Source organism: Gopherus flavomarginatus, chromosome 11 (genome assembly GCF_025201925.1).
Source record: "Gopherus flavomarginatus isolate rGopFla2 chromosome 11, rGopFla2.mat.asm, whole genome shotgun sequence".
NCBI classification, from domain to species: Eukaryota; Metazoa; Chordata; order Testudines; family Testudinidae; genus Gopherus; species Gopherus flavomarginatus.
In genome coordinates, this window is record NC_066627.1 from 47,486,069 (window position 1) to 47,506,182 (window position 20,114).

Here is a 20,114-nt window from a genome sequence, read left to right on the forward strand (position 1 = left end):
ATCAGAAAAGCAGGTAATATTTCCATAAAATTTATAGACTATACAAAAAAAAACCAGTATGCTACAGTTAATCTAGTAAACACACAAATCTACTGCACTAAACTACAGTGCAAGTGCTTGTGCACAGGGAAAATCATATTTACAATTCCCCTTTATTTACAGGCTATAAACTACACTATTTCACAGTTATATTACACATATAGACTTTCTACCATGTTTTTTATTTTGACAATGGGACACTGACAACCTAGAACTCAAACTGCTTGTGTGTATATTTACTGTATTCAGGCATACACAAGAAAAATATTTTTCTATGCATTTTAAAGAGCCCTACAAAATCTAGCAAATGTAATAAAAAAGGCAAATCTGGTGAAAATCTGACAAAATATTTTTTATAGTTATAGAAAAAAAATCAAACAGTACCAAATGCAAAGATAAAGTAACACAAGCAACAAATAGGATTATTCATATAAATATCCACTTCAAGTTGTTATTGACTATTTTAAAAATAGGAGACTTCTACACGATTTCTGTAGAAAGGCCTGCAATTAATAAATAGGAGGGGGAATTGGTAGCTCAAATCGAGAGGCTGCTCAAAAGGTGAAAAATTGTCTTGCCACTGGAGAGGAAGGCATATATCGATGACAAACATGGAACACGAATGTTTAACAGTTAGAAATAATATCCTCTGAGGTCACAACAAATGCAGTTCACAGGGATTTTATTGGACATCCATACATTGTATTTTATAGAAAAAGACATGTTAATTGTCACAAGTACAGAGTGGGTATTTGAAGACTTAAAAAGGGAGCGAGCATAAAAGCATTGCTTAGACACATTAGACTAATTCCTACATTTTCAAAAAGTGTTGCACAAGATTTAAAACACACAACTCAGACAATGCAAATTGTGCGATTCAGTACCATGTAACAAAGTCTGAGTTAATGTGTTTTGGCAAAACAATCTTCATTCACTCCTCTTAGCAAGTTGAGGAGACCATACAAATGAGATCAAGCCCACCAACTGCAACTGATGAGGAAATACCCTACTAACATAGCTGGGTTATCTACTGATAGGATTATTATTTAGTCAGCCTTTGAGTGATCCAAATCAACGCAGCCTCAATTGTTTCCTTCTAGCCCCCAACACTGTACACAGATTTTTTCAAACAGGCTAAAATAATCAAGCAATCTTCCCCTCAACACATGAATATAAATCTCTTCCTAACCTTCATTACAGGAAGACTTGAGAATAAAGATTAGAATTTATACTCTATGAAACTGCAGGTTATTGTCTTTCTATACAAGCTACTTAAAGAAACAAATAAAAATTAAATGAACTAGTAAGGCTGTAAATCTAGTTCCTGCTAACCTAAAAGGACAAGGTATAGGTGAACAGCACTGCAGTCTCCTTGCTACAGCAGAGCCCCAAACAGGGCACTTAAGCATTATGTGTCAGTAGCATAACCACTCACTTTGGCTTCCTAGACTGTTTCCACTTTCTGTTCAACCTCTGAAAAACAAAATTTGGTTCATTTCCCAGGACACTGGCTACTTCCTTTAGTTCAGGCTAGGAATGCCTGAGACTACCTGCCTTACATTATGTTCAGCACAGCAGTCACACATTAACTCATAAGGTCTGTTGATTGCGCTATCAGAACCAGTCTTAGTTTAGCTCCTCGCTAGGTCTGTCCTTTCTTCATCCATTTTTTTCTGAATTACTTTATAAGTGGTGCCAGAGGAAACAGCAACAAACCTGATCACTCTAGCAATCTTTGAAAGTCAGCGGATCAGTTTAGCAACTCTAAATGAAATTCGCTCTCCTTATTTCTTTTTAAACCTTACATAGCTTGCATCTCACCTCAGACTGGATTTTACAGAACAAGCTGTTTTCTGTGAAGGAAACACCAACTCCCTGCCAAACATTCCTCTTCCCTCAAAATCTAAAAAAAAGTAAGGTTTATAGCTAACCTGAGACCCACCAATCAAAAGGTGGCCAGTGCTTTGCTTCAGTGTTCAAAACCTGGATATCTCAAAGTACTACCAAAGTCTGATTTTGTATGTTTGTGTTTTTTGCATATTACTGGAACAAATAAGGTTTACCAGGTCAGATTTTACCAATATCTCCATTTAAAAATGAAACCAAATGTGTACTCCATTCGTGTCAAAGTTAGTAGGAGAGCATGGACAATGAAGTCTTTAGAGCACTGCCTCAGAATATTTAAAACTGCAATTTGGTGAAAATGCAGCCAAGAGATTTCAACAGACATCTCTGTGTAGTTAGTTTTCAGGGAATGATATCCTTCTCTCTCTAAGCAACTGAGCACTTCATCAGCTTGCTTTTTAAAAGGGAACACTGCTGCAGGATAAAACTCTAGCATACAACCAAGAAGGAGAGGAAACTTAAAAAAAGCTATGATGTTTAAAAATACAGCAGCCACATTCCCCAGCTAGCCAGCCTACTGCCATGTGTGGTCATGTTAACAGGCAAGCAAGTGGTACACATTTGTCAAGCCCTAAGAAGTATTTTATTTTTATGTCTACCTTTCTGCTTTCTATGAACAAGAAACTTATTTTTCTCTGTAATAAAGCAGGTAATATTTCAGGGGATCAGGCAAAGGCAGACTCAAGACCTTCTCTCTCAGAAAGTTTACAGGGGGGTCTGGCTTCAGTTCAGAGATACCCTTTTCCTCCTCTTCTCTCCTCTCCTCCTCAATCTCCTCACAGTTGTTGTTATCATCTGAGGGGTTTGAGATACGACTGGCAAAGACTTCTTTATCCAAGAAGACAATGGTTTCCATGCGACGGCGGCGAACACGTCTTCGTTTAAACCTTGGGGGGTTTTTCAGACCATTTCCATTTTTGTTCATTGTTTCTTGATGTATTATCCTCTTAATTGTTCCTCGGATGGCAATGCGAGCCAGATCCTGTAGGCTGCGGACAGTTATTGGTGCTATAACACAGAACGAAAATATGAACAGGTATGGAAGCAAAAAATCTGACAGCACAGGCCGAAGAGTTGTCTGAAATGGAGTGAGGATAACTATTTCAATTCCCTGTTATGTTTATTAAAAAAACCCACCAGCTTTATTTCAATTGTTGTCAACTCAGATAAATAATGTTTTCCCCCAAAAAACATGTTGTGTTATGCACTTCTCCCATAATCTGATCACTAAGAGAAGAAGTTGAGAGAAAAAGTTCAAATGCACAAACCCACACTGTGCACAAAACACAAATCAGTAGACACTGAATGAAATATTTAAAATAGAATTTTGGTATGTTATACGCAAATGATCAAGGAACTATTTCATGTTACCGTGTTTTAAGTTTTAAATCTTAAAACTTTGCAGTTCAGACTGTACAATAATGAGGAGAAGTTTGTTTCTGGACTTCTCAGTAGTGTGGAAACAGTCCTAAATGCACAAGACAGAGTGAGTAAATCTAGATTTTACTCCCAGCTCTGCCGCGGATTAAATTCGTGACTTTGGGCAAATCACTTAACTTTTGTCAGTTTCCTCATCAATACTCTTCTACTTCAAAAGGTGTAGGCTAAAGTCATTACTATATGAAGTATGTTTCAAGATCTGTGGACAGAAGGAGTTAGAAGCATGCGACTATGTATTATATATGGTACATACCCACCCTCTTCAGTGGTTTAGAGAAGCAGTTCTCAAACAGGGATACGTGTACCCCTGGGGGTACATGGAGGACTTCCAGGGCTACATCAACCCATCTAGATATTTGCATAGTTTTACAACAGGCTACATAAAAAGCACCGTTTCATAAGACAATGACTTGTTTATACTACTCTATATCCTATACACTGAAATGTAAGTACAATATTTATATTCCAATTGATTTTATAATGATATGGTTAAAAACGTATTTTTATGTTTGCTTTTGTAAGCAAGTAGTTTTTAAGTGAGGTGAAACTTGGGGGCACACAAGACAAATCAGACTCCTGAACGGGGTATAATAGTCTGGAAAGGTTGAGAACCACTGGTTTAGAGGACTCTACATTCTTTTGTGCAGCACTATTCACCAATCCAAGGTGTGCAAGAGTCAACGCTACTGCACAATTCCATGTCTCTCGCGTAATATAAATAAAACTTGTATTTGCATATATCTATCCCAGCACTGAGAAGCATCACATTAAATTGAAAACTCTGTTCCATTGTGAATTAAAAACACTTACAGAAGTTCTTCTGAGCAAAGAAGGGGGAAAAATAACGTACAAAATACTTGCAGGCTTCCTCATAGTGGACACGATATGCAAGTATGCTCAGATGGACAGTTAATAAGCTCTGTACAGTGAGATAAGCGGATATCATATAAGAATAAAAACAGATTAAGTAGTAATTTCTTGAGGGCAGGGACCATGTGTTCTTATTTGTTTGTACAGGACCTTGCACAATGGAACCTCAATCTAGATTGGGATCACTGGGCACTACCTGCAATACAACTAAAAATAATGCAACTCCCTCCTGACGGGTATCATGTTTGAAAGAAACTCTGCATAGCCATGCTATTGATATAAATTGATAAATGTCACATCTAAAACAAATGCTGTGTGCATTTTTCACTTTGCAATATATTCTCTTAATACTATAAAATGCCATGTAAGAATCTACATGGGCAAGGCAGTAAAGTCTGACAAATGGGAAACTGAAAATGCAGGCAGATTACTTTAAAATTCAAAGATATGCATTTTCAATTTCACAGAGCAGACACTAACATTTCTGGATTTATTTTGCAAATTGCTTTCCTAATACCACACCTCTTCAAATACAGAAAAACTGGTAACCAGCATAGGATGGAAAAAATTGGACAACTATCAAAAGAATGAAACAGCTTGCATAGTTTTCACCAGAAGAAGGAAGCTGCACTTCCTTTGTGTACGAGTGCCATGCCTGGATCAAAGTGAAACTAACAGCCAAAAGAAAAGCAGAAAGAGGAGCAAATGTACCTATAAACATTTATACTTACGCAAGTGAACAAGTCTCGATTTCCCTGAATCTGCATGAATGGGTTGAATCAGAGGAGCAAAAGAAACAGCAAGGATCTTCTTGGTTTCCCAGGCAGCAGGACCAGTGCGCGTTATCTTCGTCAGCTGCATCAAAAAGAGAAAGTGCTGTCTACTTTGTAAACAGTAGAAATCAGTTATCTATAGTTATTTTTTTATGCAGAGAATGAACAATCTACTGTTTGCCTTTTGGATTTCAGGCAAAGTGTTCGAAATACACAGAATTAGTGGTGACAAGATGAAAAGCCAAGTAACACACAGGTTCATCATAATTTCTTCATTAAAGAATGAATTTAGAACTCATGAAGAGAACCAGATTTACAGCCCTAATGGACGAAGTTGTCTAACCACAGAACATGTACAGTGGCAACAACAGATTTCATCACACTGCCCTCCCAATTTCTCCCCATTCTGAACTATAGGGGCTGCTTCAGAGTTCAGAGGTTAATTCTGTCTTCAATAGACATTCATTCCTTGGCTGAAAGTTGCTGCTTTCGGTGGGTTTTGCTTTGTGAATGGGATCACCAATTAATTTTACAGATTGTAGGTGACCTAACAGCCTCTGAATAGTAATAATTTCTGTTAGCTGCTCACCAAAACTAACTGTTGTACTTGGAGATGAAAGGTTCCATATGTCACTTCCAATCCTAAACCAAGCAGTCCCTTGAAACAATACATCTTTACTTGCAAGAGATACCAGAATTATATATTTGTTTAGAAAGTTTGGGCATGGTTATTCAGAGTTTCAAATCAACAGTGACCTATGGCATACCATTAAAAATGGCATCATTAGAAAAATTGGTATCTGACCTGCTGGGCCAGTAAATAACAGCACTACAATCCTAGGAAAAGTAGAGTCCATATGGTGTTGCTGCCACAAAGAAGGCAGAAGCACACAGAAAAGGTAACAGTAGTCTAATAACTGTCTTGTTAGTTTTTCACAGTATAAAGAGGGTAGGCCTAGAAAGCTTTTTTTATATCAGTAGCAGTTTTTGCGACAGGCTGTTGAACTCTACTGTTTATTTAACCTATGACTTGCAACTATTTTGAATGCTTCCTGTTTGGCAAAGAAGTAAGCTGCCACTTTTTCTTGCCCAATTTTCACTGGCTGTATCTGGAACTCTGAACAGATTTCCTGCTGGAGAACACTTCAACAGTCTATGGGATAAGTAGAAAAAGAAATTCCAAAAAAAACCAACTAAACCCAGATTTATTCTTGCAGAAAATATTTTTGTTTTTTTTAACAGTGAAAGAAAGTTTTAGCTAATCTTTAACTCCTTGGTTCAAATTTTCAACTGACTTTCTTAATACCTGTAACATTTATATGCATAAGTTAGGTGTATTTGTATTTTCATATACACAGAAATTACCCAATTTGTGTGCACAAAGTGCTCACTGGCACTCATGAATGTCGGTATTTTGGATGCCCCCTTAGAGGACAGTTTGCAAAGTAGACAAATACTTAAAGAAATGATCAAGCATTAAGTACTCTTGACTTATAATTTAAAAATTCTTTTCCAGTTACAAGAAATATAACAAGACACTGCACTATACACTTGCAAAATCTATTTATGAAGTAATTTACAAACAATCAAAAATACGAGCTAATCTGAAATCAATTTTCTCCCTCTCCAAGTCTCAAACAAAAGATATCAAGAGATGTAAGATTCACATACACCTCTACCTCGACATAACACTGTCCTCGGGAGCCAAAAAATCTTACCGCATTATAGGTGAAACTGCATTATATCAAACTTGATTTGATCTGTTGGAGCACGCAGCCCCACCCCCCTGGAGCGCTGCTTTATCATGTTATATCCGAATTTGTGTTATATCAGGTGTAGAGGTGTTGTTACAACTCAACCCAACCATGCACTACTACCTTCCTTTTCCACATACTGTACTTACTATGAAACACTTTTTATGTACTGTCTAATTTACCACTGGTGGTATGGTACCTCACTTCAAGAATGTTTCAGTCAAAGTTTGTTGAAGAAGTACAACAATGAAGTGTGAAACTAACTTGGAATACCTCTCACAATTCACTACAAAAGACCTGAAGAAGGACTGTCCGGTAGAAATATGCATACTTAGTAACATATAATTAAGATACGTATAGTTCAGTTTCTGGAAACTGCTCTCTTTATTCCTAGTAAAAACTTAGTGTAAGACCTGATATGCCAAAGAGTTGCCTATAAGGAAGGTAGTGAACTGCACCTATAGGCTAAATAAGAATAAAGAAATCAAAATTATAGGTAAAGAGGCACTCAACCTTTTCCTCGAGTGGCATGACGAGAATTCCCCCAACTTTTAGCAGACTCTTCATGTAGTCCTCATGTTCTTTCTGTACCCCAGCACCACAGTAAACACGGTCATACTGAGTAGAATCTGGAGAGATCTCTAAACAATTGCCAGTAACAAAGGATGGCTCACAGAATTCAAATCTAAAAAAGAAAAAGGTCCAGTCATAACACTCCAAACTTGACAAGAAAAGAAATTTCACTGCCAATTTCCCTTCCCAAGCCCCAATTTCCTGGATCTCAAAAAGTTTCATTCTACAGACTACCAGAAAGGCCTAGCATGATTCTGAAATTACTCATACATGAGATTTTCCAAAGATTTTAGGTGCATAATCTGAACATATACACTGAATAACTGCTTAAGCAAATCATCAGGATTGGGATTTGTCATACAATTACCCAATTTGTGGGCCCAGTTACAATATCTGTGCAAAAATATTACTTGTGAAATTTGAACTCTAAGCTCTTTTAAGACGGAACCAGAATATCTGTGGCTTAGTTTTCCATAACCTTTCCCACAAACTGCTAAATGGGGCTCAGCATTAAGAGTAAGTTGCTGCCTCCACTGAAGTCAATGGGACTTTCACCATCAATTTCAATTGAGCCAGGATTTCACCACAAATTCATAGTTTAGACAAATACTCTTGCAATACATTACTTCTGATATAGTTTAAGAGAAAAGAAACAATTTTATGCTAATTTCTGTTTTTGCAGAATGGCCAGAATTCACGAAGACTATAATAATCCCTAAATTTGATGCAGCAATAATGGTAAAATATTAGGGCTATCAAGCGATTAAAAAAAGTAATCGCACTGTTAAACAATAGGATACCATTTAAATAGTTTACATTTTCAAATATATTGATTTCACTTACAACACGGAACACAAAGTTCTTTATATTTACTTTTGATTAAATATTTGCACTGTAAAAAAAGAAACAGTATTTTTCAATTCACCTAATACAAGTACAGTAGTGCAATCTCTTTATCATGAAAATTTAACCTACAAATGTAGAATTATGTACAAAAAAAATTGCATTCAAAAATAAAAGGTAAAATTTTAGAGCCTACAAGTCCACTCGGTCTTATTTCTTGTTCAGCGAATTGCTCAGACAAACAAGTTTGTTTACATTTGCAGGAGATAATCTGCCCGCTTCTTATTTACAATATCACCTCAAAGTGAGAACAAAAGTTTGCATGGCACTTTTGTAGTCGACATCACAAGATATTTATGTGCCAGATGCACTAAAGATTCATACATCCTTTCATGCATCAAGCACCACTCCCGAGGACATGCGTCCATGCTGATCATGGGTTCTGCTCAATAACCATCCAAAGCAGTGTGGACTGATGCATGTTTATTTTTATCATCTGAGTCAGTCAGTGCCACCAGCAGAAGGTTGAGTTCTTTTTTCGTGGTTGGGGTTCTGTAGTTTCCACATCGCAGTGTTGCTCTTTTAAGACTTCTGAAAGTATGCTCTATATCTCGTCCTTCTCAGATTTTGGAAGGCACTTCAGATTCTTAAACCTTGGGTCATGTGATATAGCTCTCTTTAGAAATCTCACACTGGTACCTTCTTTGCGTTTTGTCAAATCTGCAGTGAAAGTGTTCTTAAAAAGAAACAACATGTACTGGGTCATCATCCAAGACTGCTATAACATGAAATATATGGCAGAATGAGGGTAAAACAGAGTAGAGGACATACAATTCTCCCCGAAGGAAAGAAGTCACAAATGTAATTAATGCTGATTATGCTTGTTAAAAAAATAATGCACGGAAGCATGTCCTCTGGTATGGTGACCAAAGCATGAAGGGGCACATGAATGTTTAGCATATCTGGCACGTAAAGACCTTGCAATGCTGGCTACAGAAGTGCCATGCGAATGCCTGTTTTCACTTTCAAGTGACATTGTAAACAAGAAGCAGGCATTATCTCCCATAAATGTAAACAAACTTGTTTGTCTTAGCGATGGGCTGAACAAGAAGTAGGACTGAGTGGATTTGTAGGCTCTAAAGTTTTACACTGTTTTCTTATGGAGTGCAGTTATGTAACAACAAAAATAAAAATTGACATTTGTAAGTTGTACTTTCACGATAAAGAGATTGCACTAGAGTACTTGAATGAGGTGAACTGAAAAATATTATTTATTTTGTTTGCCATTTTTACAGTGCAAATATTTGTAATAAACAATATAAAGTGAGCATTGTCTACTTTGTATACTGTGTTGTAATAGAAATCAATATATTTGAAATTGTAGAAAAACATCCAAAAATATTTAATACATTTCAATGGGTCTTCTATTGTTTAACAATGCAATTAAAACTGCAATTAATCATGGTAATTTTTTTAAATCGCAATTATTTTTTTTTAGTTAATCGTGTGTTAACTGCAATTAAAATATACAGTTGTATCAAGATATCCACAGAACACCTCAGGCCCTTGAAGAAACGCAGCCTACTAAAATATGGTATTAGTATTACAAAAGCAAAAGACTTCAAGAATTGCAGTAACATGACACATTTGTAGCAACTGGCTAACAGTCCTTACCTTTGTTATGCCAGATATCCTATCAGCTATTTTCCTCTTCTTACATACCTGTATTTATCCTCAAAAACATTTAAAAGACGAAGACTTTCTTCTTATCTATGACAGTATTAATCTCTGAAGTACAAACTAGTCAGCTGTAGAGCAGTGTGGTTTTATAATACTATTTTTCTTACTCCAGGTACCCCAAAGCATTTTACAAACAATGAATTATTGGGTAATTTGTTTACCAACATAATTACCGCACTGTTAACTCATCAGTAGTTTGTACATAAGAATTGGCTATTAGGACAGTTTTATTAAAAAGATTTTGATCAGACACTAGACCACCTATTCTTTTTTATACAGTTTCAGTGAGATATACCAGTTTCTATAGACCACAGATTGGCAAGGATCTCATCTAAATGACATCATCTTTAATAATGTAGCTCCCCCACTCCTTTTGTACTTGCACTGCAGTGTCACTGGTTTTTTTCAAACAGGTCTCCAGATATGAAACTTTCTACTTACGCTGCTCTTTGCCATTAAACTACAGTAACTGTATTTCTCTAAAGCAAGATGGCACGAGAACAATAACAATAGGCTTATTTATTTTAGCAATGAAGGGGACTGGTTGCCTATTCACAGGAACTCTTGCCTCTATGCTTACAACAAAAGATTGCATGCTAAGGGGGGTTACCTCTTCCTGACTCAACCATCAGCTTCTCAGTGTAGTGACAACAATGTAAGATTGCTGAAGTGGCTGCAGTGGGGAGAAAGGATAGCTCAGGGTTTGAGCATTGGCCTTCTAAATCCATGGTTGTGAGTTCAATCCTTGAGGGGGCCATTTTGGGATCTGGGGCAAAAATCTGTTTGGTGGTTGGTCTTGCTTTGAGCAGGGAGTTGGACTAGATGACCTCCTGAGGTCCCTTCCAACCCTGACATTCTATGATTCAGCTCTTCTTGTTTCAAGACTGCTGTACCCATTTTATTTATTCTAGCATTGTGATCATTCCAGGTGGTCAGAAGCATTTCTTCACACAAACAAATTGCAAAATAAATCCAAAAATGTGAGAGCTACAACTTGTATTGCTAAGGTAACGTTTGGTTATAGAAAACTGCAGAAAATTATTAGCTGTGACAGCAGTGGAGTGAAAGTTGCAAGGAAGAACATAAATCAGATTCCAAGCAGCTTTAGTACTGACTTAGTCATCATAAAAATAGCTTCACAATTTAACCAATAAAGTTTTTCTTCCAATAAAACCATATTAGAACAGCATGGAAATTCCTTTATACTCTTTGGTGGGATTCAGGCCGAGAGGTCACAAATATATATATTTTTAGATAGATGGCTATCACCATTTGCCGCCTCAAATATATTGGCTGTAATTAAATCTTATTGCCAATAACTGATTTTGGCTTCTTTTAACCTGTGTGGCATTAGATCAGCTAAGAGCACAACAACATAGCAAAAATTTCTTACCTTCTCTCCTTCCACTTACCCATCACACATTGCAGCTCAGCAAGCCTAAGGAGACAGTGTCCTAAAATCACCCTTAAATCTGCAGTTTGTGTGTGGGAATAGGGGGAGCTACCCAAAGAGCTAGTAGTTCTGTAGTGATAATTATTAAATTCAAAATCACGAAGTAGGATGCCACAGGTGTTCTCTACTCTTACTTGTCAAAGCTGTCACTTGTTCTGATGAAGAAGTCCAATTTCTGCTTTGCATACTCTATAACATCAGAGTGAAGCTCCACACCATGGTTAACACCAAAAGGACCTGCAAGTTTAAAGAGTGCAAAGAAAATGGTTTTAAGGGCAACTGGATAAAGCCAAGCACAACCGATCCTGTTAAGTTCTCAACGTGTTTCAGATAAACTACTCCTTAAGAATGTTTCTACAATTTAAAATTTTTGTTTTGAGGTCTGCACTTAGAAGTGCAGGACCATTTACTACTAGCGATGGCTAGTGCCTTGATGTGCAGCAACCTTTTGTGACTAGTGTGCTCCTACTTACACAGGAAATGGTAAGGTGGGAATGCTGATGTCTCAGATGTACCACTGCTATAGAACACAAAGAATCCACTATAAATCACTAAAGATTATTGCTATGGGAAGTGACCACAAATCGGCAAGAGTTACAATTCACATCGTAATTTTAGCTGGCTCTAGAAATCAGACTCATTACTATTACAAGAACAGTGCTTGAATTATATTTAATTGAGTAATATATAAAAGTTTAAGCTTCTGACAGAGCAACCCTTTAAAGATATATCCTGAACTTAAAAAAAAAAATTTAAAATGTTTTAGAATGATTTTTCCGCTCAAATTAGCATATTTATAAGGATCTTTTCAACAAGAGAAAGCGGGTTAGCTTAAAAACACCATGAGATGTGTTGCCAAATGCAACAGTTCCCACAAAATTAAAGATGTTTATGTTTTATTTTTCAGTTATAATAATCTTAGATGTTACTAGTAAGTAACAATAGGTAAAATATTTCAGACTAAATATGGTTAATAAGTTGGAAACATCCCTTTGAACTGTAACTTTAATATATTAGAGTAATACTATGAGTGCAGCTCAGTTCCATGAAAACTAGGGAAAGACGCTTACTTAGTATGCCAAGAGTAAGATTTATTATTCTGTGTTACACCTGAAAGAACTTGAACATTACAGGAATCTGAACAGGGCTTATAACACCTTTGCATTCCAGAAGTTACTACAGAGGCAATAATGGTTAGCAATATTCTGGTTCTTCTGAAGTGCTGGGAGTCTAAATTCTACCAGAGGACAAAAGAGGAAGTACTATAGCCTTCAGAAGATTCTAATAGTTTAGGGAATTAATCTTTGATTGATTATATTTTGTTTTGTTTTGAAGAGTTTGACTCCTCTGAATCAGAAACAGAACAGTCCCTGTGACCTACATATTTTGACAAACTGAATCCTTGCTTAATGTCATAACAAGTTCAATCCAGTTATGTCATGTGACTTTACATAACATGATTAAACGTAACAAAGAAAAATACATAATATGGCAATTTGCCTTCAAATATCTGAAAGGAAATTGTTGCAGAATTAGTTATGCAGTTTTGCACAGTTTAAGAGTCCTGCTATTAGGCACTGAAGACAATAGCCATATTTACATTATAACTAACACTACACACACCCCTCTATTATTTTGATATGAGACAGGCTTGCTAATTTTAAGGGAGAAATAGTTCAAAGGCACCTAAAAAGTTATAAGTGTTCATATTCTAATTAACTTTGTCAAAGCTTGCTGAAAACCAATAAATAGTTCCAGCTTCATGCCCACTCACTGGAAGTGGGACTAAGACTCAGCTCCGATAACACAAACATTTAAACAATTAAAATTTCCGACCCACAGGCAGGAGAGTAACGGGGCCCCTCCGGCTATTAGTAGCTGTACTGGAAGTCCAAAGTCAGTGCTTACACACTGCTTCTGATTTCACTAGGATCAATGCAGTCTGAAATTGATTTTGACAGTTCCCCATGCAGAGTGATTATTACCATCACGAGAATGAGAGGGATTTGCTGCACGTTTCTGTTCTGTATGATCAGCCACATGTTTACATCCTGGAAGAGCTATTCTACTTACACATTTACTCCTGTGTGTTTGTCTGGAGGAAGGCAAGGGGAAAAGAAGGTTGCTAACTGTGGGCAACCACCGCCACTGTTCTTATATTAAGACATAAGACTATTTGCTAAATTGTATTTTGAAGTATCACCTTGCCTGCACTTTGGAAGTAACTAGAACTAGATACCAGGTTCTGATCTTACACTGGTATAAATCAGCAGTAACACCAGTGTGAGATCACAATCAGACCTTTTAAACGTATTTCAGGCTGGTTGTGGGGGATTAAGAATAAATGGGCACAGATCTAAAGATTCAGGGCCCTCCCTGGTCAAACTCAATCACCACCTCACACAAACTTCTCTGTCTCCACTCCTGACACTGATCTTCCTCTTAAGTGAGAGCCCAACAAGCCTACACATGTCAGTAGGAGGCCGCAACAATCAGCTGTGCCCTGCATCACTGTCTGTTTTAAGTCATCACTCGGTTTCCCTGAATCCTGCTTAATTGGCCAAGTCAGATTAACATATTCTTTATCTGCACTTAGACCGAATTTAAAATCTTGAAATTAAAAAGAGAGGAATATTTCCTACTACCATGAAAATAGAAGATAATGTAATCAATAATTAACTTGACAAAAGTTATTTACCCAAGATGAGTCCAACCATAGAACTCAGGTAACCAGTGCCACTGCCCAGATTCAAGAACGACAGTCCCGGCTGTAGATCCAAAGCTTCCATCACCTCAGAGTAAATGCACGGTGCAGAAAGATGAAAATTTCCATGTTTCCACGCCAAGTCTTTGTAAGCATTGTCCTTAAAATCATCAAGATAGTAGTCTGCTCGATCAATGGCACGGAATGCCTGCTCCACCAGCTCTGTTCGGATATACTGTGCTTCTTTCAGATTATCGATTAACTCATCATTATCTTCTCCTGCACTCACTGCACCTCCCATCTTCTTCAACAATTTTTAGCAAGTTCTAAAACTAAATTGGGGTGGGGGAAGATGAGCAACAGAAGACATTTAACATCATTATAAGCGCTAAGGCTGTTGAACATAAAACAACTTAAAGTCCTAAAAATAGGACAATGCCTTTGCAAAGATATCAATGTAAAAACACTAGAACAGAATGTATACTCAGAAGCAGACTTTATTATAAAAAATATCAAATATTAAAAACAAAATCATGTACCTGGAGTTTCAGAATTACATACATGTTTTGAGGAGAGGGGTTGGAAGGTCATAATATAATATTCACATTTTTGGTTGTATAATACTCTCCTCCAGCGACAGCAACTTTTTACCACCATGTCAGTTACTGTTTCCACTTGAATTGCTAAATAAGATTACGGGTTCTGGTTCCCCTTCTTATTCATTGTCCCTTTTCCACTACAGAGTCCAAGCAATAATAATAAAAAATAAGTAATAAAAATATGTCCCGTGTTTGCCAAAATTCAAGGAACATCCAGATTCCCTGTTTGCAATAACACCAGAAGGGGGTTAATAGACTTCAAAAGAAACTGGCAGAAAAAAGAACCAGAGAGCCTCCGAAATTGCCTGCAGTGAAGGGTGAAAGAAAATATAACAGGATGCTAAGTCCATGGACATACATTACCAAAAAGATGATAATCAAGAGGCACAGGCAGAAGTGAAGGGAAAAAAATATATCCACCGCCTCCTCAATAGAATACATACTTTCTTGTGGCGCAAGCTTCTGCAGCTCCAAGCATCACCTTCAGTGGAGAATGCAATAGAATAAAGAGCAACTGTTGGAAAGAAATTTCCTCAGAAGTGAGTGCAATTTCTCATTGTCTCTTCTAAGAGTTAAGCGAGATCATCCCCCTCAGAAACTATTTCAACTCCATCCGGCCCTTACAAAATAATGACACTGTTGATATCACTTTTACAGACTCACAATTCATTCTGGGAAAAGAAAGCAAACCACTTACTCTATTTAAGAGAGACAGTTTATAGAGTACATCTTCATCTTTTAAAGAATGAGTTACAGAAGGAAAGCACTTAATTTATAATTCCAAGTTAATCTAGTTGTTTCCCACCCACTAAAAAGTTCCATTGCAGAAAGTACAATGCAAATTTTTATTTGCAGTGCTTTGCTGCGCTGTCCTAACAATAACTGCAGAAGCAGCAGCCTTAGTGTTGTTTTCTAGATTCAGTAAATCTGCCCACAGCTAAATTGTTCTATACATTCAGCAAGAGTTTCCATCCCTTAAGACCTTGTTTTTCTTGAGGTTTGTTTGTCCACACTATTATCTTCAGGATGTTTATCTCCTTCCCTCCATTCAGGCCCTCTTTACACTATTAAAATCTCCATGTTTAAATACAATTGTGAAGTATGGTTGTGGCCCTACCAGGGCTCTGCTGTGGCTCCCTGACAAGGTTAAACAAACTTTTTTGCTTCTTGTACACACAAAGCACCATAACCATGTTTCAGAGCTGCGGTTTTATGGTCCATTATACACTAAAAATCATCATGAAATCTGACCAAGCTTTAGCCCAATTTTGGGGACATCAACAGTTCTCATCCACACTACAAGCAACAGTAATCTTGTAACTCGGTCAGGGGACAATCAAGTTGTAACAGGGGTCCTTTAAGTTACACTGGTAATGTAGAGAGAGACTTTGAAATGGTTATTTCTGTAGCACAGACTGGTCTTCATTTTGTGGAAAACATCTGCTTCATATGCAGAATTTTAAACATACCCCATTTAAACTTCTCTTTTCCAATAATTACACATCTGTTTTCCTAAAGTGCTAGCTAAAATCAAAGGTAAAATCCCACCCCACACCTTTTAATACTCTAGTTGCACTCATTTGCAGCTCTTGTGCAGAGTACAGACTTCTCCACAGATCACAGTGTTACAGGTCCGGGCATTATTCTGGAGTGTGCATGCCACAATTATGATCACTATCAGAACACAGTGTAGTTACTGAGTTGTGTACACTCCAGAAATGGTTACGCCACCCGCTATTTATATAGTGCCATGCTCACCTCTTCTGAGAAAAAGGAGAGTTTACAATGTGAGAAGCTATGTTCATATTCCAGGAACAAACAGTGATATTTTAATGATTTATTACAAAGCAAATAGAGTTAAATGCACTGTTTGTAAGCTCACAAAAAAACACAAGACAGGTAAACTCAGCTTTTTGACAACTGCCACAGACTCCACAGCACACTGTGCAATGAATAATAAAAGGTAGCTAATCTGGTACTGAGTATCAGAAGGGGTAGTAGTCCTGTTATTTTGGATCTGTAAAAAGCAACACAGAGTCCTGTGGCACCTTATAGACTAACAGAAGTATTGGAGCATGAGCTTTCGTGGGTGAATACCCACTTCGTCAGACAGGAGACTGAGTTACTCTCCTCTCACTGATCCTCCAATAACCCTCCCCAAAACACTCACTCTGCACCCCATTGTTACTTCCACTACAAGACCCCATGCAGGTCACTGATACGTGTGTGTGTGCGTGTAATAAATACTGCTGTGCATCGCCCTCTCTGCTACCCACAACTCCATTACGCCACAGCTCAGGATCGCTCCTGGCAATTTAAATGATCAGAGATCAACTCAGCCCTGAAAAGAGACAGGGGGCCTCGGTAACAATTTTTTTTTCGGGGGGGGGGTGTTGCCAGGTTATCCTGGGGGGCCTCCCACAGCAGCCGCCCCGTATTATTATAGGGTCGCTGCTGCAGCAGGTAGCGAGGTGAGCAGGGCCATGTATTAGAAGGCGCTGGGGGGGGGGGCCGCTGGGGGCCTGCCCCACTGAGAGGGAACCGCGGAGTATTGGGGGCCCCCAGCCCCCCTCTCTCCCCCAGCAAGCGGCTGTAAGGAGGGGGGAGCTGGGCTCCGGGCTCCCCGCCCCCACCCGGGGCCTGAGGGGGAGGGGCCCCCGTGAGGCGAGGGCGGTTGGGGCCCTGCAGCGCTGGGCCCAAAGAGAGCGGCCGCTTCAGGCCGGGGAGCAGGCGGGTGGGCGCTACCTGGGCGCTGGGGCAGCGGTTCCCCCGGCCGGGCCGCCTCTCCTCAGCCCTCCGGCTCCGGCGGGCAGCTGTAAACACTCACCCAGCTGAGAGCCCCCGGGCAGCGCCAGTGCGCAGTCGCGGAGCGGACCAACGGCGCGGCTACCGCGGGGACAACGGATTGGGAAAGGGAACAGAACAGTGTAGCGCCGCGATAGGAACGGAGCGCTCAGGTCCCCGCAGGGGCTGACAGGCGTGGGACTGTACCACTCCAGAAAGGGGGAGCGCGGTGTGGGAGTGTCTCACTCGGGGTGGGGGGGTGTCTGTGACAGAGGGACCAGTCGCTCTGGTTACTGCTCTAGTAGAAAAGGGCCCTAGCAGGGCCTTAGTGGGAGCTAACCCCCCCCCCCCCCCCGCCGGACACACACACTTACACCGACTCATCCATCTCCTTTCCCTGCCCCACCCAAAATATAGGGAACGCTGTGCCCAGATCCCAACTCTGCCAGGTCCTCTTAACAGTGATTTGGCCACCGCTGCCCCAGCACAGCACTCCGCCACCACAACACACCTCAAAAGGCACAAGCCTGGCTTAACAATCAAGAGTTGTGTGTTTTTTTTAAATAGAAGATTTGGGGTTCATTTTGTTTGCACTCTGGTTTTAGAGATGTTAGGCTGCACCTATGCCACGAGTTCAAGCTTTTTCTCTGCAATGACCAGGGCTGGAAAGAATCTTACTGTTAAAAAAAAATGAAGCCTTGAGATTCTGACCTATGCATGCGATTGCAGGAGCTGAGGCTTCAAGGAAAACATCAAAGATCACCAGACTCGTGATAAAGTCACCAGAGTTGGCAACACTGCCCTGCCCAGCAACCTGAGTTAGGCTCCGTTTAGTGTGATGCTTGCTGGGCGTTCGCTTCTGGACTGCATTGCCCCTTGAAGCTGGAGGCAGCCATCCAGCCAGCGTGACGAGGGGTAGTTGCTCAGGTCTAGGCTGCAACTGAGTCTGAGGGGCTGCCCCATGTGCACATTGACTGGGGCCCATCTATAGCAATTAGCAAATGTGGTAATAAAAACGGTTGTGTGGCTAAACTGAGCGAAGCCTGCTATGCTGAAAGTTTATCCCCAGGCGTTTCTGGAACAGCTCGCGGAGCCAGTGTTAACAGGAGCCCTATGGTTTGATTGTGATTCATTTTTCGTGGAGTTAATCTCTGCCCACACTGTACTGCCGCTGAATAGGGGCTTTCAGTGTGTGACCTTTCACACCCTTGGTTTTGTGTGTTTCCTGCATACCCTCTCTGGATACTTTTGCAGTGTAGTGCCAATGGCAGGTAGTTTCAATTTCAGCTCCTCAAGTTTCTTGGCCATGAACCCAGCTTTATAAAGAAGAAGAATAAAGATAGTGGAAGATCTAGAATTCCTAAAGAGACTTTTTGAGGCTTACTGAATAGGAGTGGGACTAAGCCATAACATTACTGGATGTTATGGGCAAATTTGTCCCTGCTGAAGCTAATGGCCTTATTTATGACCAGTTGAAACTACTTGGAACCTCCAGCAAATAGCCTTTGTCAGTTATCTGTTTGCCTTCACGATGCATGTGTGCCTTTTCCTTTCCACTTGCCATGAACAATGTAATGAAGATTGGTTGGGCTGGCTCCGTTTGGTTTTTGGAGCCAAAGGAGGAGGGAATAAGTAGACCAGGTTTGTGGAGCTAGATAGGAAATAGACTATAGAGGTTTCCTGTTAAAAGTGAGAGATGGTGATCTGCTTAGGAAATATCCTGATTCCCCAGGGGACTCTAGCCTCCTTCAATTCTCAGTCAACCCAAAGTGACCCATACTGGAACACGAGCAGTTGACATCACACTAGCATAAACTGACCTGAGCAACCTCTGAGGCTGCAGCTGTGGCAGCATTGTCTGAACTGGACTTGATCATATTTGCTACTTCAAGTAATTACAATCTGTACTTAGAGGGAATACAGCCTCTGGAAAAGATATATGTTGATTTAAGCAGCTTGGAGACCTGGTCCTAAAAAGAATAATATTACTACTTTCAGACACAACAAACCCACACCGGAAGCGGCATACAAAAAGAAATACCTCCCAAAAGTGAGATTTGAACAAGAGAAAGTGAGTCAGCATCTGGGATGTATTTATGCTTTAAGATGATTATCCTAGCTGTCTTCATTATCATTATAACAGCAGATCCTGTGTGAATATGCACAGGGTAATACTGTGGATGTCTGCACTTTCATTTCACAGAAGACAGCTGCCTGAGATAATGGGGCTATTTGTGTACTGTGAACGGTTAAACTCCTGGTTGCTGATTCAACCAAAATAGGACACAGGGGTTGTGCTCTGCCTCTTTGTGTTTACTAGTGGCTGCTCTCAAGAAGGGGGGGCAATGCAGTTGAAACCTGCAAACATTAAACAGATACCAAACTTCTTTCACCTTTCTGAGCCTTTGTTTCCCTCCCCACTAGAGCTGGGTGAAAAATGCCAATTATTTTTTGCAGGAAATTTCAAACATTTTTTTCATTTGGGTAGAAATGTCTCATAAAAACTTTTTGGGGTTTTGAGAACTTGTGATGTAGACAATGGAACTCGTGGGTGACTGGTTGGACCCCTTGGAAGCCACCTGATGTGCTAAGATACCACTACCTGTTCTGCTCACATGGGCCCCCTTTAACCTCTCT

The 20,114-nt window shown here is 39.5% G+C and overlaps 1 protein-coding gene across 12 annotated transcripts; it reads right to left on the reverse strand.

Moving 5' to 3' along the window:
* Positions 1 to 704: 704 nt before the first annotated feature.
* PCMTD2 (protein-L-isoaspartate (D-aspartate) O-methyltransferase domain containing 2) lies at positions 705 to 17,634 on the reverse strand. Of its 12 annotated transcripts, XM_050918738.1 has the most exons (8): positions 17,439 to 17,550; positions 15,137 to 15,207; positions 14,739 to 14,998; positions 14,089 to 14,426; positions 11,525 to 11,627; positions 7,295 to 7,466; positions 4,986 to 5,109; positions 705 to 2,952 (listed from the first exon to the last, which is right to left on the reverse strand). In XM_050918738.1, exons 4-8 carry the CDS (start codon positions 14,393 to 14,395, stop codon positions 2,570 to 2,572), a joined length of 1,089 nt encoding a protein of 362 aa, XP_050774695.1. In that variant the 5' UTR covers positions 14,396 to 14,426; positions 14,739 to 14,998; positions 15,137 to 15,207; positions 17,439 to 17,550; the 3' UTR covers positions 705 to 2,569. The 12 variants fall into 12 exon arrangements, with proteins under 12 accessions (XP_050774695.1, XP_050774697.1, XP_050774689.1 ...); XM_050918740.1 differs by lacking the exon at positions 14,739 to 14,998 and having other exon boundaries at positions 15,137 to 15,174; positions 17,521 to 17,602; XM_050918732.1 differs by having other exon boundaries at positions 14,739 to 15,174; positions 17,521 to 17,602.
* Positions 17,635 to 20,114: the final 2,480 nt, after the last annotated feature.

What these genes read in the sequence shown, in the direction of transcription:
- PCMTD2 (XM_050918735.1), bottom strand. Translation starts at nt 14,395, where the DNA reads ATGGGAGGTGCAGTGAGTGCAGGAGAAGATAATGATGAGTTAATCGAT. An exon ending in TATGGTTGGACTCATCTTGG is followed by an intron (nt 11,628 to 14,088) that starts GTAAATAACTTT and finishes TTAAACTTGCAG; the next exon opens with GTCCTTTTGGTGTTAACCAT. An exon ending in ACAAGTGACAGCTTTGACAA is followed by an intron (nt 7,467 to 11,524) that starts GTAAGAGTAGAG and finishes TTTCTTTTTTAG; the next exon opens with ATTTGAATTCTGTGAGCCAT.